A 14,548-nucleotide genomic window follows, 5' to 3' on the forward strand; every position below is an offset into this window, starting at 1 on the left:
TGCCTCCCCCTCTCCCAGACCCCACATGACAAGCAGCGACTGTGTCGGGTCGTCGGAAACTGCACCAACTGGAATGGGGGCGAGCTCCCTCCAGCCGTTGGTCGATGGAGGGCACGTGTCTCCTGATCACACAGGTTGTCCTCTCCGCGATAGTCTATGCTAGCAACTCAAGCATCATGCGTACTTACAGAAGAGATTCAACAACGATTTGATATAAAATCATCTCTATCACATACACTATCACAACGAAAGATCATGTGGCAAGCACTGAAATACAATTCCACCATGAGAGCTACAAGGAAGGATATACGTATAAGATATCAAACAGAGGAGTGACAGTGGATACATAAATTTCATTAGAAAAAAGGTCCAACTAAGATGTGTCAGATATTAAGCACCGGATGCAGCCCTGGCCTCGTAAATATACCCAAGACACCTCTCTTGTCGGTGACATGTCTGCGGATCCTCCCAAACCCACCCTCGCCCCAACCCCATCCGCATGAGTTTTTAAAGCGCTAAGGCTAGACATAGTGGGGAGGAACTTTGAGCAGTAACATACACGTTATTCTATGCTATGTTACCATCATCATAGTGGGGAGAAACATCATGTAAATCTCTATTTATTAGCTTGTAGACTCATATTGTCTTGGAATATATGATGTTCCGCTAACTAGCTATGTTACCACTCCTCCCTCTTTCCACATTAAATATTTGCCACATCAGTTTTTTGTCCTACGTGGCATTGATGTTACTACTAAGTTCCTCCCCACTATGACTAGCCTAATACTTAACATCGTTGTGATCCGTGCCATAACCGACAATCAAGATCACATGTCTGTAAGTGTAGGTTTTTTTTTTTGGCATGGTTTCATGGTCCATGATGCCTCCTTTGTAATTCAGCAAATCAGCTTTGCCATCTAAAATGACAATCAAGGGCTGCTTCGCTACTGCTTTCTCCAGTGCATCCTCAGACCGGTGGACAAGGCGAAAGCCTGATATCCTTGCTGCTATTTTTTTGTGCTTCTTGCAACCCGACATACTCATCTGAGCCATGTATGGGTAGGAGGATTCACTCGAGAGTCCAGTTTTTCGTATATACTCCCTCCGTTCTGAATTACTTGTCTTAGATTTGTCTAGATACGGATGTATCTAGCACTAAAATAAGTCTAGATACATCTGTATCTAGACAAATCCAAGACAAGTAATTTAGAACGGAGGGAGTACCAGAGAGCGAGAACGGGGGCACCACCCTGACATCCTCTGTTCAGTATGTTGAAGTTGCAGTCAATGAACTCTTGAACTGATAGGGAGATTGACTGCGAGGTCTTCAGATTGTGTACCGCTTCGACCGAGGCAGCGTCAGCCATGGCCCAACAACATCCTGCAAGAGTTAAGCTTGTGGTGTAAAGTGATCATGTGCTAAAATGTAAATCTACGATGGCTATACCAACTCCCTTGTATATATATAGTTAAATTGCACCTACACGTAGCTCAAAATAAACCGCGATCTACTATGAAACAATTTAAAACACACGCTAGCAGCGGAGAATATACAACCTCAAGACACTTACCGCAACCTTTTTGGTTCCTCACGACCGGAGAGACAACACCAGCTTCGACCCAGTCGATCTTTGACCGGCGGGCAGACTTCTCGGCTGCACGCTCTTCAATCTTGTTCATATACCAAAGTCCAAGACCAACGCAACATGCAGGTATTACCATAGCATACGTTCTATGGTTCCTGGAAAATAATGTAACAACTGTGTAATTAATCAGAGTCCTGTGAAGCATGCCATCGTGAAACATTCTGAGCATTCTCAATATCAGCCAACACAATCATGTTTTGTTTTTTGTGTGCAGAAAACCTAGTGAGAGTAATGTTTATTCATATAGAAGAAAGAGTTGTCTAGTTGTTCTCTTTGTCACGAAACAAATCGCCATTTAAGCCCTGCGGGTCACAAGACTTTGTATCCGCTCCCGCGACACGCCCCACGCGCGCGTCTCGGGAGATCTAGATCGGCCGCCGGAGACTCCCACTCGTCAACATCTCCTTCCCCTCGCCGCCGCCGGAGTGCACCCGTCGGGCGAAGCCCGTGCGGCGCGGGCGGCGGCGGGGCACTCCCTCCTTCCTCTGGTCCTCGTGGCGGTGGTGCGGGCGGCGACGGGGCACTCCCTCCTTCCTCTGGTCCTCGTGGCGGTGGTGCGGGTTGGCTGTTCAGGGACAAGGGGCGCCTCGTCCGGCTGGTCTCCCGGAGGCGGGGACGGCTGGATCCGGCGGCGACTAGGCTAGGAGGAGGTGGCGCGGTGCGGCGGCGCTGGTGGCAGGGTTTCGGTCAGGGTCGTCTTCAATCTTGATCGGGATCTCCATCGGGGGTGTCCCACGGCGGTGGCGTGACCGGATCGGCGGCGGACGCCGCTCCATCAACCGCAAGATCGGGACGACGTGGCAGCCGGGTATGGGGCACCCCACCAGTCCGGCGCACTCCTCAACCTGGACGCCTGCCGGGTTTGAAGATCTTGCCTTCCTTTCCTCTCTAGAATAGTTGAGAGGTCTCTCACAAGGTGTTCTTGTCCTGATCAGCACTCTTCTCCGACGGCAAGATCAGACAAAGTGGAAGCGAGGGAGGAGATTTGGTTAATCATGTCCATATCAAGGCTAGGTCATCTTATCCTCTGGTGTCAGCGAATCCCTAAATTGGCTTGATGTCTCCATGTTTGGAGGAAGCTTTACTCACATTCTTGACTCCCGATGCCACCACAACGATGGATAAGGAGCAGGGAAGTGACAGATAGTTGGAGCCCATGAAAGAGGATGGAGCCCAAGATTAAAGGTGAGGTCTGATAAGAAGCTTTGATGGTAGTCGTCGATTGTCGGCCTTCATGGCATAGCCTTTGATCCTTCCGATCGAAGGCGACTGATGTCATTCCTTTCGACTTGGCTGCCTAAGGGGAGACAGTGTAGCTTCGGCAACGTTCATGGTTTCTTTTCTTGACGTGTGTCGCTAGTGGAATGGAGGCTCGGCTTGGCCGCCTAAGGGGAGGCAGTGTAGCTTCATATCAACATCCATGGTTTCTTTCTTCGACGTGCGTCCCTGCTGAAATGGAAGCTATGTAGGTCAGAGCTGGCCAAAACGGGTCGGCCCAGCATGTCACGGCCCCGCCCGCAAGGGCACGATTATTATACGGGCCGTGTCGTGTCGGCCCGCGTGCTGCAGCCTGCAGGCTAGGTACGGCCCATATGGTAATCGGGACGGCCCACCAGCACGCCAGGCATGCTGGCCCACCTACTGCTTGGCCTATTTGACGTTTTTCGGGCCTATTTTTCCTACTGGGCTAGTATTACGCCATATAGAGATATATAAAAAAAAATATAACCGGGTCGTATCGTGCCGGCTCGCGTGCTCAACCTAGCAGCCCAAGCACGGCCCAAGGCGTGCCGCGTGCTGGGCCCGACCCGTTTAGCCAGTGCCATGCCTGGCCCATGGCGAGCCATGTTGGCGTGCTTGTGGGCTGGCCTGATTGGCCCGGCCCGTTTGGCCAGCTGTAATGTAGATCCTGTTGTCACAAGTGGCCTATCGCGAGCAACAACAAGATTGCAGACGTGAAAAACTAATTTGGACGGCTCGCATTTTCTTCCATTATCCGAGGTCCTCTTCGCATAAGTCAAGGAGTTATCTCTAATCTTCGTTTTTATTTGGGACCTGATTTAAACAACCGTGTGCCATCGTTTCAGGGTCCTTCCAGCCCCTTCCCCTGAAAGAAAAAGAAAACATATGGCATTTATATCAGCATATTATTTTTTATTTGGGACCCGATATAAACTACCATGTACCACCCACTTGTGGGTCCTTAGAGCCCTTCCTCCAGAAGAAAAAGAAAAAGTGTGACATTTATAACTGTATTTTTTTGGGGGATCTGATGTAAACTGCCGTGTACCGCCATTTCCGGGGTCCTTCAAGACCCTTCATCCAGAAGAAAAAGAAAACACATGTCATTTATATCAGTATAAATATATGTTTTATTTGGGACCTAATATAAACTACCGTGTACCGCCCACTCGTGGGTCCTTCGAGACCCTTCCACAGCAAAAAAAAAAAAAAGTGCGACATTTATATTTGTATATAGAATTTTCTTTTGGGATCTGAAACAAACCGCCGTGTACCACCACTTCCGGGTCCTTCGAGACCCTTCCTCTGGAGGAAGAAAAAGAAAAACGTGTGGCATTTATAATTGTATAACTATAATAGGTTATTTTAATCCAAGCATTTATGCCCTTCTTGGTATGCATTCCTTAAAATAAAATAAAACCCCAACCAAGTTCCAATAAGCGGAACAAACTTCAACATCACCACGAATTTTTTTAAAATGAAAGAAACCGAAGCGGCGGTGTCAACCGGGGAGGACTCTGTAGCATCGCCGCCGCCGCCGCCGCCGCCTACCGCTAGGCCTCAGGCCGCCGCCCAGGCGCGGCCAATGGAGGCGCCGACGGGCCTGCACAGGCTGCGGGGCCCGTCCCCTATCGTGTGGGCCATGCGCACCCGCGTCGCGCCGCCGCCGCGGCTCGCCGAGCCGATCCCCCGCCCGGTCTACCCTCCCCCTCCCCCGCCGCGGGCGCCGCTGCCGCCTCCGGCGGAGAAGAGGCGCCGCGGGCGGCCCCGCAAGGTCGCCTGCCTGCCGCCACCGCCGGGGTTTGGGCCGCCGCCGGGGTTCGCGCCCTCGCCGGCCGCGCGGCCGAATCCGGCCGCCCACGGTGAGCCTTTCTCGCCCTGATGCATGCTCATGGATGCTTGACCGCCTAGCGTCTGCTGACATCCTCGCTTGTCGCCGTGGACAGGGCAAGGGGACTCGGGCGGGCTCCAGCCGCACGTGCTCACCATTGCCGCCGGAGAGGTATTCTTGGCTGCTGTCTTCACTCTCTGTTCATGTAGAATCAGAGCTGAAATAAGCTCTGTATATATGACTGCCATGGAATTTTTGTACCTTTCCACTGGAAACTCTCAACTGAAACAAGCCATCTGTGCAGCCTGTCCTGATTTTGTATGCCCCGAAACAGCGAAGAAATTCTTGTTCAAGAGCCTTGGAATATGCAACTGACAATAGAAATTATGAGTGTGGTGTATGGCATTATGAACAGCTAACTGCTCTAGTTGTTAAAAACCTTGGCATGGTTGTCACAATTAGCTTTCTATAAAAAAAATTGTTTGCAGCATAGGACCTCGGTTGCAATCTGTAATCTTCAGATCGGTCGATTGCTCATCTTTATTATCGCTTTGACGTAAAGTTGCAAACGAGGCCGTTGCTTGCTGTTTAACCTATTGATGCAAATGAACCTATTAGCTCAACAAAACACTGATGACAAGTGGGATGGGATGAATGTCCATTTCTTACTGTTTAGTATGCTAAAGTCAGTAGCCAACTTCAGCAGAAGTGAATCTTTATTATATAAATTGGGCATGAGTTATACAGTAAACTTCTGAACTCAGTCAAGAGAAAAAGCGTCATTGTTGAAAGAAGATTAGTTTCAGTTTAGACTGGATGGACCTGTCACCTGCAGCTCAGCTTGGAGGGCAAAGGCAAATAGGTCCAGAGCACTGCACAGAAGGGCATGTGTTTGCCTTAGCTCGTGGGTTTCCTTTTGCTGTGGATCCATGAACCTGTTTCTGTATATACATGATTTGCAGATGTCCTAACATTTGGATGTACCTTATAACAGAAGGGCTATTATTGGTACTTAACATACTCTCTCCATTAAAATGTGGCAAGAAATTTCATTATCTACAAATTGTTCTGCAGGATATCATATCAAGGGTCATGGCAGTCTCACAGCTGAATTCGAAGGCCATCTGCATTCTTTCAGCTCTTGGGTCTGTTAGGGAAGCAGTTCTACTCCAGCCATCTGGTGTCATTCTAAATCACAAGGTTTGGCCTTAGTTCCTCAAGATTTAACATATTCTAGTTACAATTATTCAACACCAGAAACGTATATCTAGCATAAAATTCTGAAGATAGAAATGTGGGTCAAGTGATTTTTCGAACGAGTAAATTCCACAGTGTCAAATTACATGAAGAAGACTTGAGGGGGATGTTACTGTTTTTGTCTTAGTTATTTGTGATTAGAGAGGTCCATGTTTCCGGGTGAGCACAGTTTTCGTTTCAGTTCTATTCACCCATTGAAAATTGCTTTCCAACTTTGCATAACTCTTGATTCAATTTCTGCAGGGTCCTTTAGAAATCATCCGGCTTTCTGGATCCATTTTGACATCTAATGACCATCGGTCTCTGCGTATTACCCTTGCTTCCGTCAATAGCTTTGTTATCAGTGGCTCTATAGCTGGGCCTCTCATAGCTGAAACTCCTGTCCAGGTCTGTAAATATGTTAGAACATGTCAAACTTTTCGTTTTATCGCTGTAAACAGTTATTATAGTGTTCAAACTTCCTCCATATTCCTCGTAGGTGAAATATGTTAATGAGCAAGTGTTATCTGCTACTCCCTCCGTCTCATAATATAAGAACGTTTTTGACACTAGACTAGTATAAAAAACGTTCTTATATTATGGGACGGAGGTAGTACCAAATAGCTTGCTTCTTTCTACAGTAGAATATAAGAAACTGCATTCTTCTATTTCAGCCCTTTGTTATATGCCTACATACATGAAACAGACAAAGCGATAACAGCAGACCGTAATTTATTTAATATGCTTCTTTCAGGCAATTCTTGGAAGCTTTCACAACAGTGCATTCTTGCCAAACAACGCACCTAGAGCAGCCATTGCGTGTCATCCTAACACGCAAGGTACCATCGGAAATGGCAGTACTCTACCCAGTGAGCGTTCCAATCCAGTATATGCACCTCGTACTTCCATGGAATGGAATGAATCAAGTGAGGTTGATGTCAAGCCCTTTGTTGGACTAGTTAATATAAATCCAGAATATGCATCTCATACTTCCGTTGTACAGCGTGAATCATATCAGGTTGGTGTCAAGTCCTCAATCCAAAATATTTTGCTTCTTTCTAGAATATAAGGAACTGCGTTCTTCTATTTCAGTCCTTTGTTATATGCCTACATGAAACAGACGAGTGATGGGACAGCAGACCTTAATCCAGTTACTAAGTTAAAATATGCTTCTTTCAGGCACTTCTTGGAAGCTTTCACAACAATCTGTTCTCTCCAAACAACGCACCTTGGGCAGCCATCGGGTGTTATCCTAACACGCAAGGTGCCACCGGAAATGGCAGCACTCTACCCGGTGATCGTTCCAATCCACAATATGCTTCTCGCACTCCCGTGGAGCAGAACGAATCAGATGAGGTTGATGTCAAGCCCTTTGTTGGGTTGCTGAATCCAAATCCAGAATACGCATCTCGTACCCCCGTGGAACGGAACGAATCAAGCGAGATTGATGTCAAGCCCTTTGTTGGACTGGCTATTCCAAATCCAGAATACGCACCGCGTGCTCCTGTGGAGCGGAACGAGTCAAGCTAGATTGATGTCCAAGCCCTTTGTCGGACCGGTTATTCCAAATCCAGAATATGCACCTCGTGCTCCCGTGGAGCGGAACGAAGCAGACGAGGTTGATGTCAAGCCCTTTGTTGGAGCAGTTAATCTGAATCCAGAATATGCACCTTTTACTTCGGCGGAACAGAATGGATGAAGCGAGATCGATGTCAAGCCGTCTCTTGGAGTGGCTTAACAACTTCGCGGCACTGTATTTGATTGAACTCAATCCTGTGATACATTTACCTCTCTCAAAGTGGTACAGAAGCACATGCATTAGATAGTTGCGCTTCTGTGACCACCGTGTGTAACTGAGTTTAGTCTTAGTTTCTTCTTCTTCTGTTGATAGAGTGAACATTGTACTCTTGGTTTTTTCTCCTGTTGATAACTATGTTGGCCAGCTGCATATAGGTTGAGTGCGAGCCGGCGCTAGTGTCTTCCGATCATCAGATTTGTTGGTTGCGTTGGGCGCAAGTGCGCGTGTTCTTGAGCAAAACCATTCCCTTGCGTGATCTGGAAGGCAGTTTGTGGAAACCTGGGAGTGCGTCACCATGGTGAAGAACAATCTGAAGATTCAAGGTCTGCCAGCACTCGAACTTGATGCCACCATCAATCTGCCGGGTGGGTGTTGTGCCATTCTCATATTGGCGAAGATCGATCTCCGCGCGCAAAATGATAACGGAAACATGCGTTGGATGTCGTACTTGTTCTCCATTGTGTTTTACTTTGCACTAGACAGAGATGCAACTGTCAATTGGAATGTCAAGATAGAATGCTAGCAGCCAGAGTGAGTGATTGATCATCACATTTCCTCTAGCTGCAGAAACATTTGGCCCCATAAGCATCAGTTTCTGGCAGTGCTGGGACCCTGAAGTGATTGGCAAGTAGCAGCAGCAGCAGCAAGCTAACATCATCTGCATAGCATATAATGAGCTGCAACACAGACATGAGTAGTGTAGTATAAATGAAGATAACTCCATTGCTGCGTCTCATCGAGATGAGTAATGTGTCTGTGTGCCTGATCCTCGAAAGCGGTACAGCGTTGTATAAACTGGCGGTGTTACCTTGTTGGAGATCAATCCAATGATCTTCACCAACTTGGATTTGGTTCTCTCTGTCAAAATCGCGAGTTGCAGAGACGAAAAAGCATGAAAAGCAAGATCCCAATCGAATATTATCTTACCCTAATAATTAAGCACGGATTTGACTCCGTGGGTTCACCGTCATAATATGTTTCTTTCCGTGAATTTACGCTTTCAGTTTTTTAATCTTCAACACGTCTATATTTATTTTTCATATCCAAGGTGATACTAATCTATCTATATATCCCCGCTGCATTGTTGTTTTCGTCCGCCCCGTTTAGGTGATTTTGTTTGTCCTATATATGTTGCTCACTTGGAGTCTTTTCGTTCGCAAGCACTCCCGTTTTCCCCGCTCGTGTTTGTTTCCTACACGAGACACCAATCTCCACAATCCTGGCTGCCGCCTCTAACCCTTCAATAAATACTGGCTCATGAAAGAGAAGGCAAAAGGTGGATCCGGCGGTAGAGGCGGACTAGCAGATGGAGCCATCGGACGAGAGGAGGCATACGATGAAGCAAATTCCACAGGGTGTTTCGTCCCTCCCGCCGACCGTGAGCGAAAAGGATGGAAGAGGAGGGCTAGGCGGCAAACCTTCGGAACCAGTTGAGAAGTGAGCCCCAGAGCCCCGTGGCGCTTTCTCGCAACGCTCGAGACCGTCAGTCGCCTACGCGCCCGCCTAATCTATCGAGGGAATTAGCAGTTCCCGATTGGAGAGGAGGAAGAAGGGAACACGAGGACGAGACGTCCGTTGTCTAGCAGCAGACGGTGAGTTTGACGAGAACAACGGCTGTGCTGTTGTCCCGCGTGCGTCCGGTAACTGTGTCCGGCGAGCGTGACGTTGATATTGGTTAGCTTGATTGGTTAGCTTGCTGCTGCTATTACTTCAGATTTGTTGATATTGCTACTTATTTCATGTTCTACTTTTAAATTTTAGAATGTACCAATAACCATCTAAAGAATGAATTAACAATAAAGTTACGCTCTTCAGTCAAATCAATTTACTGGGAATCATACCCGTGCATGTCCTGATCAACGATCCATCAATTGTCTTATGGCATAGTTGCTCGACCTGGCCCATTCATAGGAACCGCTGTGTTTTTTTCGTTGCAACGCACGGACATTTGTGCTAGTAAGAAAACAAAAAACCGAGGAAGAGCGAAGACCAGTAGATAAGATGGAAGAATCAGAAAACAGAGACTAGAATTAACTAGTCTAGGAGGCGGACAGATTAGGTAGAGGAACAAGATGATGACCGGTCGGTCAAACAGATAGAGTCTCTCCGCAAGTTGGGATCATAGGACCGGTGAAACGCAGGACAACTTAATCCCATCTTGGAGTACAAGATAAGGTAGCACAAATCCTAGTCTATCCTATGTTTCCTAAACAATCATATTACTCAACATCCCCGTAGTCACAACGGTAGCGATGCAGACAATGAGACTGGAGAAGAATCCCAAGATAAGCCGCCGTGGAGACACGATCGCAAGGAGACGCCAAGTTAGTCATGGACACAATGGTGCGCCGGGAAGAAGACAGTGTTGACGAGGCGTCGCGGCGGGTTTGCCAAACCCAAGACACGTCATGGACAAAGACACGCGTTGGCGTTGCCAGCAACGGGGACTAGTACGAGTTGTATGCCATGTGAGGGGGCTAGCAGAGGAGGACTCATGACGGCTGCGACGCCAATCAGTGTGGTGTCGATGTCACCCTCGATTGTCGGAGTAGATGAAGTGGTCGGGGAAAATGACGGCGACGCCGACGATGAGCTGGTGTTGTACGAAGACAAAGAGGTGGATGGCGATATAGTCAGCAGAACCAGAGGCAACCCGTGGGGGCCCAATTCATTCGCCACTACAAGCCGGGGAATCATTCTCAGGTCTCCTGGCTAATAACCACAGTGGCCAGCCACTGTAGGTCAATAGTGAAACTTATGGTGCGCCTTACTTGAGGCGACATGGTCATGTTTTCTCCACTGTTTTTTCCCCTTGTTTTCATCGTTTTCGATGTTTTTCTCTGTTTTTTAATACATGTTTTAGAGAAATGGGTTTTCTTGTATACATTTTTTAACTTTTAAAAGAACAACATTATTTGAATATATAGTCAACATTTTTTCTATAGACACTCAACATATTTTAAATTCTTGTTCAAGATTTTTATATACATGATAAACATTTATCCAAATATTTGTTCAACATTTTACAAATACTGGTTCCACCTTGTTTAAGTACTTTTTCAACATTTTTCCAATACATGTCCAACATTTTTATGGTCAACATTTTTCAAATACCTGTTCAACATTTTTTTCAATTTATTTTTCAATATTCATTCAGATGCTTGTTCAATATTTTTCTAGATACTTGTTCAATATTCTTTAACACTTATTCGACATTTTTCAAATATTGGTTCAATATTTTAAATCATTATTTAAACATTTTCTAAATACTTGTTCAATATTTTTTAAATAATTATTCAACATTTATAATATGTATTTAATATTTTCAAATAATTGTTCAACATTTTTCAAATACTTATTCCATATTTTTTAATAACTATTCAAAATTCTTAAAATACTCATTCGACATTTTTCAATGTGTTTTTTGAATAGTGTGTTTTGTAATATATATATATATATATATATATATATATATATAAAAAATATTTTTTTAAATAATTGTTCAACATTTTTAATACGTATTTAATATTTTCAAATAATTGTTCAACATTTTTCAAATACTTATTCCATATTTTTTAATACCTATTCAACATTTTTCAAATACTCATTCGACATTTTTCAATGTGTTTTTTGAAGAGTGTATTTTGTAATATATATATATATATATGTATATATATATATATATATATATATATATATATATATATATATATATATATATATATATATATATATATATATATATATATATATATATATATATATATATATATATATATATATATATATATATATATATATATATATATATATATGGCAGCATATCTCGTGAATCCGAGCTATTTGTGTGTCCGTGTATCCCTTTTCTTTTCACCCCCACGATCTTAATCGTACGAATTATCAGAGTTTGCGGTAATTTTACACTTACACGCCCGCCCTCCGACTAAAAGCAGCAACTTAATTTTGCAACAATACCCCAACTTCTGTATGCGTCGTGCGCCGCCGCCGCCGCCGAACTGCACATACCTCTGATCTGGATCGACTTGATCCTGACGTGCACCGGCACCCACCCGGCCGCCCCCATGCAGGTAGCATCCCAATCCTTTACATGCTCCTCTACTCCCATGTTAACACTTAACACGAACCAGATAAGCACCAACAAGTGCCCCGTGCTTGTACTTCCCCGATCTGATCCATCTCATGTATAACTGAAATATTCTGCTGCAGCGGCGACTAGAGACGGACAAGTAGCAAGTACCCCTTGCAATCAGAGACACGTGGGCATCAAAACTTTGAGGTAAAACAACCGACAAATTCAGTCCTTGTGTATACATAGTGTATTTTGCAAGGCTAATTGTGTAGCTACATGTGCAGAAGTATGGATCCAATCAATAGCATTCAAATGCATATGAGCCCGGGGGGATTTAGTACGCCCAAAAAGAACACAACCATACCTCTCTTTGTAAGTCAGTTTGCACTAACTGAAACTATGCATGCATTTGCCAAAAAAATACTGAACACATGAAATTACTTATTTCCGTTTATTCTTGACATTGCAGTCTTCTTCTTTTACACCTGAATGTGATGAGCATTTGAAGCCTAAAGTGGGTATGACATTTGAAGGACTCGAGGCCGTGGAGAAGTTCTACAAGGCATATGCACATCAATCAGGTTTTGGCGTTCGTATCGGACAACAGAAAAAGATTGAGAATAAGGTGGTCCGGACTAAGCGTTTCATGTGCATATTAAGATATTAAGGAGATTAATGACCCCTTGAGGAAAAGACGTAAGCAGACAGACACGCGATGCGGTTGTGATGCTCATATATTTGTTAGACTTTGTGGGGAGATCACCTACAAGATAGACTCATGGATTGAGCATCATGTTCATGGTCTTGTATCACCTGATAAGCGTCATTTGATCAGATCCAATCGTAGAGTTAGTGAGAGGGCAAAGAATACTTTATACACATGTCATAAGGCAAGCATTGGAACCTCCCAGGCATACAGGCTCCTGCAAGTTAGCGAGGGTGGAATTCTGAATGCTTGGTGCACAAAGAGGGACTTGCAAAATTACTATCGCGGACTCAGGTATAAAATCAGAGACGCAGATGCTCAAATGTTTGTGGCCCAATTAGCTAGAAAGCAGGAAGTGAATTCAGCATTTTTCTATGATTTTGAGGTGAATGATGAGGGGAACCTGGTGCTTGTGTTCTGGGCGGATGCCACAAGCAGGAAGAACTATAGTCACTTTGGTGATGTGATATCCTTCGATTCTACATACACCACTAATCAGTACAACATGATATTTGCACCATTTACAGGGGTTAATCATCACTTACAAAGTGTCTTTTTTGGTGTTGGATTCTTATCAAATGAGAAGGATGAGTCATACATTTGGTTATTTCAGACCTTCCTAAAAGCAATGGGAGGGGTAGCACCTAGACTCATCATAATTGATGAAGCTGCTAGCATCAAGAATGGTATTGACAAAGTTCTTCCAGCCACTATGCATAGGTTATGCATGTGGCATATAATGGAAAAGGTGCCTGAAAAAGTTGGACCTTTGATTAGGGAAGATTCTGAATTTTGGACGAGGTTGAACTCATGTGTTTGGGGTTCAGAAACTGCAAGTGAGTTTGAGTCACAATGGAATTCCATCATTACAGATTTTGGGTTGGAGGAAAATGAGTGGTTAGCTAAGAGGTTTACCATTAGAGATACATGGATACCAGCCTACTTTATGGATATATCTCTTGCGGGCTTGCTCCGAACCACTTCAAGGTCAGAAAGTGCAAATTCTTTTTTCAACCATTTCATTCATCGTAGGCTTGCTTTTGTTGAGTTCAGGCTTAGGTTCGACACAACTTTAGAATGCCAACGTGAGGAAGAATTAATGGCAGACAACAGAAGCATGCATACCACCCCACAACTATTTACGCCATGGACAATGGAGAAACAAGGTAGTGAGGTATTCACATATGAGGTATTCGAGAAATTTCAGCTACAAGTTATTGCTGCTAGAGATCATTGTTGTGTTCAGGGTATTACACAAGGTGTGGGGTTAAAAATGGTGACCCTGAGAGGTCGATCTGGTAAGGTTAGGGAGGTCTCCTATGACACTACAACCATGATAGCAAATTGTCTGTGCAAGTTATTTGAGTCAATCGGTATTTCATGTCGACATATTATCCAAGTGTTGAGGATTGAGAACCAAAATGAGCTTCCCAACTATTACATTATGAAAAGATGGCAGAAACGGTGCAAGAGGTAAAAAAATGCATGCCAATCAATTTCTTATTCTAATTTCAAAATCATAGGACTAACAATATCTTTTTTCCTTTGCAGGGAGAATGTTTATGATGAACAGGGGAACCTACTAGAAGAAAGCCCCACAGATTCACTAGATGCAGCCACGAGAAAGAAGATTTCGACTGTACATGATAAGATGGAAGAGTTGATTCAAAAGGCAAAGCACTCAAATGAAGGCATCGACTTCTTAACATCAAGTGTGTTGAGCATTGAGGCGCCTTTAGACCAAATGGTCCCTGCAGCCACACAGAACACTAGGCAAGAGGAATATGAGGCTTTTATTGGTTGTAATATTCCTACAGAAGTTGATATACATCCACCAACTGATGTTTGTACCGTGGAGAGATGCAAAAGAATAAAGAGTGGAAAGGAGATCAAGGAGGGTGATAGGAAAAGGAAGGACAAAGAAGCGAAGTTAAAGGTTGCACGCTTGTGCAAGACATGCAAGCAAATGGTGTTTCATGATAGTTGTAATTGTCCAAGC

General features: G+C 44.6%; 1 protein-coding gene and 1 pseudogene across 1 annotated transcript; one reads left to right on the forward strand and one right to left on the reverse strand.

Annotated features, from left to right (window-relative positions):
* Positions 1 to 383: 383 nt before the first annotated feature.
* LOC123090364 (senescence-specific cysteine protease SAG39-like) lies at positions 384 to 1,791 on the reverse strand (annotated as a pseudogene).
* A 2,533-nt stretch (positions 1,792 to 4,324) lies between these two features.
* Positions 4,325 to 7,903, forward strand: LOC123093903 (uncharacterized). The gene is made up of 6 exons (XM_044515966.1): positions 4,325 to 4,750; positions 4,835 to 4,890; positions 5,794 to 5,919; positions 6,220 to 6,363; positions 6,710 to 6,973; positions 7,135 to 7,903. Exons 1-6 carry the CDS (start codon positions 4,366 to 4,368, stop codon positions 7,483 to 7,485), a joined length of 1,326 nt encoding a protein of 441 aa, XP_044371901.1. The 5' UTR covers positions 4,325 to 4,365; the 3' UTR covers positions 7,486 to 7,903.
* Positions 7,904 to 14,548: the final 6,645 nt, after the last annotated feature.

Source organism: Triticum aestivum, chromosome 4B (genome assembly GCF_018294505.1).
Source record: "Triticum aestivum cultivar Chinese Spring chromosome 4B, IWGSC CS RefSeq v2.1, whole genome shotgun sequence".
NCBI lineage: Eukaryota > Viridiplantae > Streptophyta > Magnoliopsida > Poales > Poaceae > Triticum > Triticum aestivum.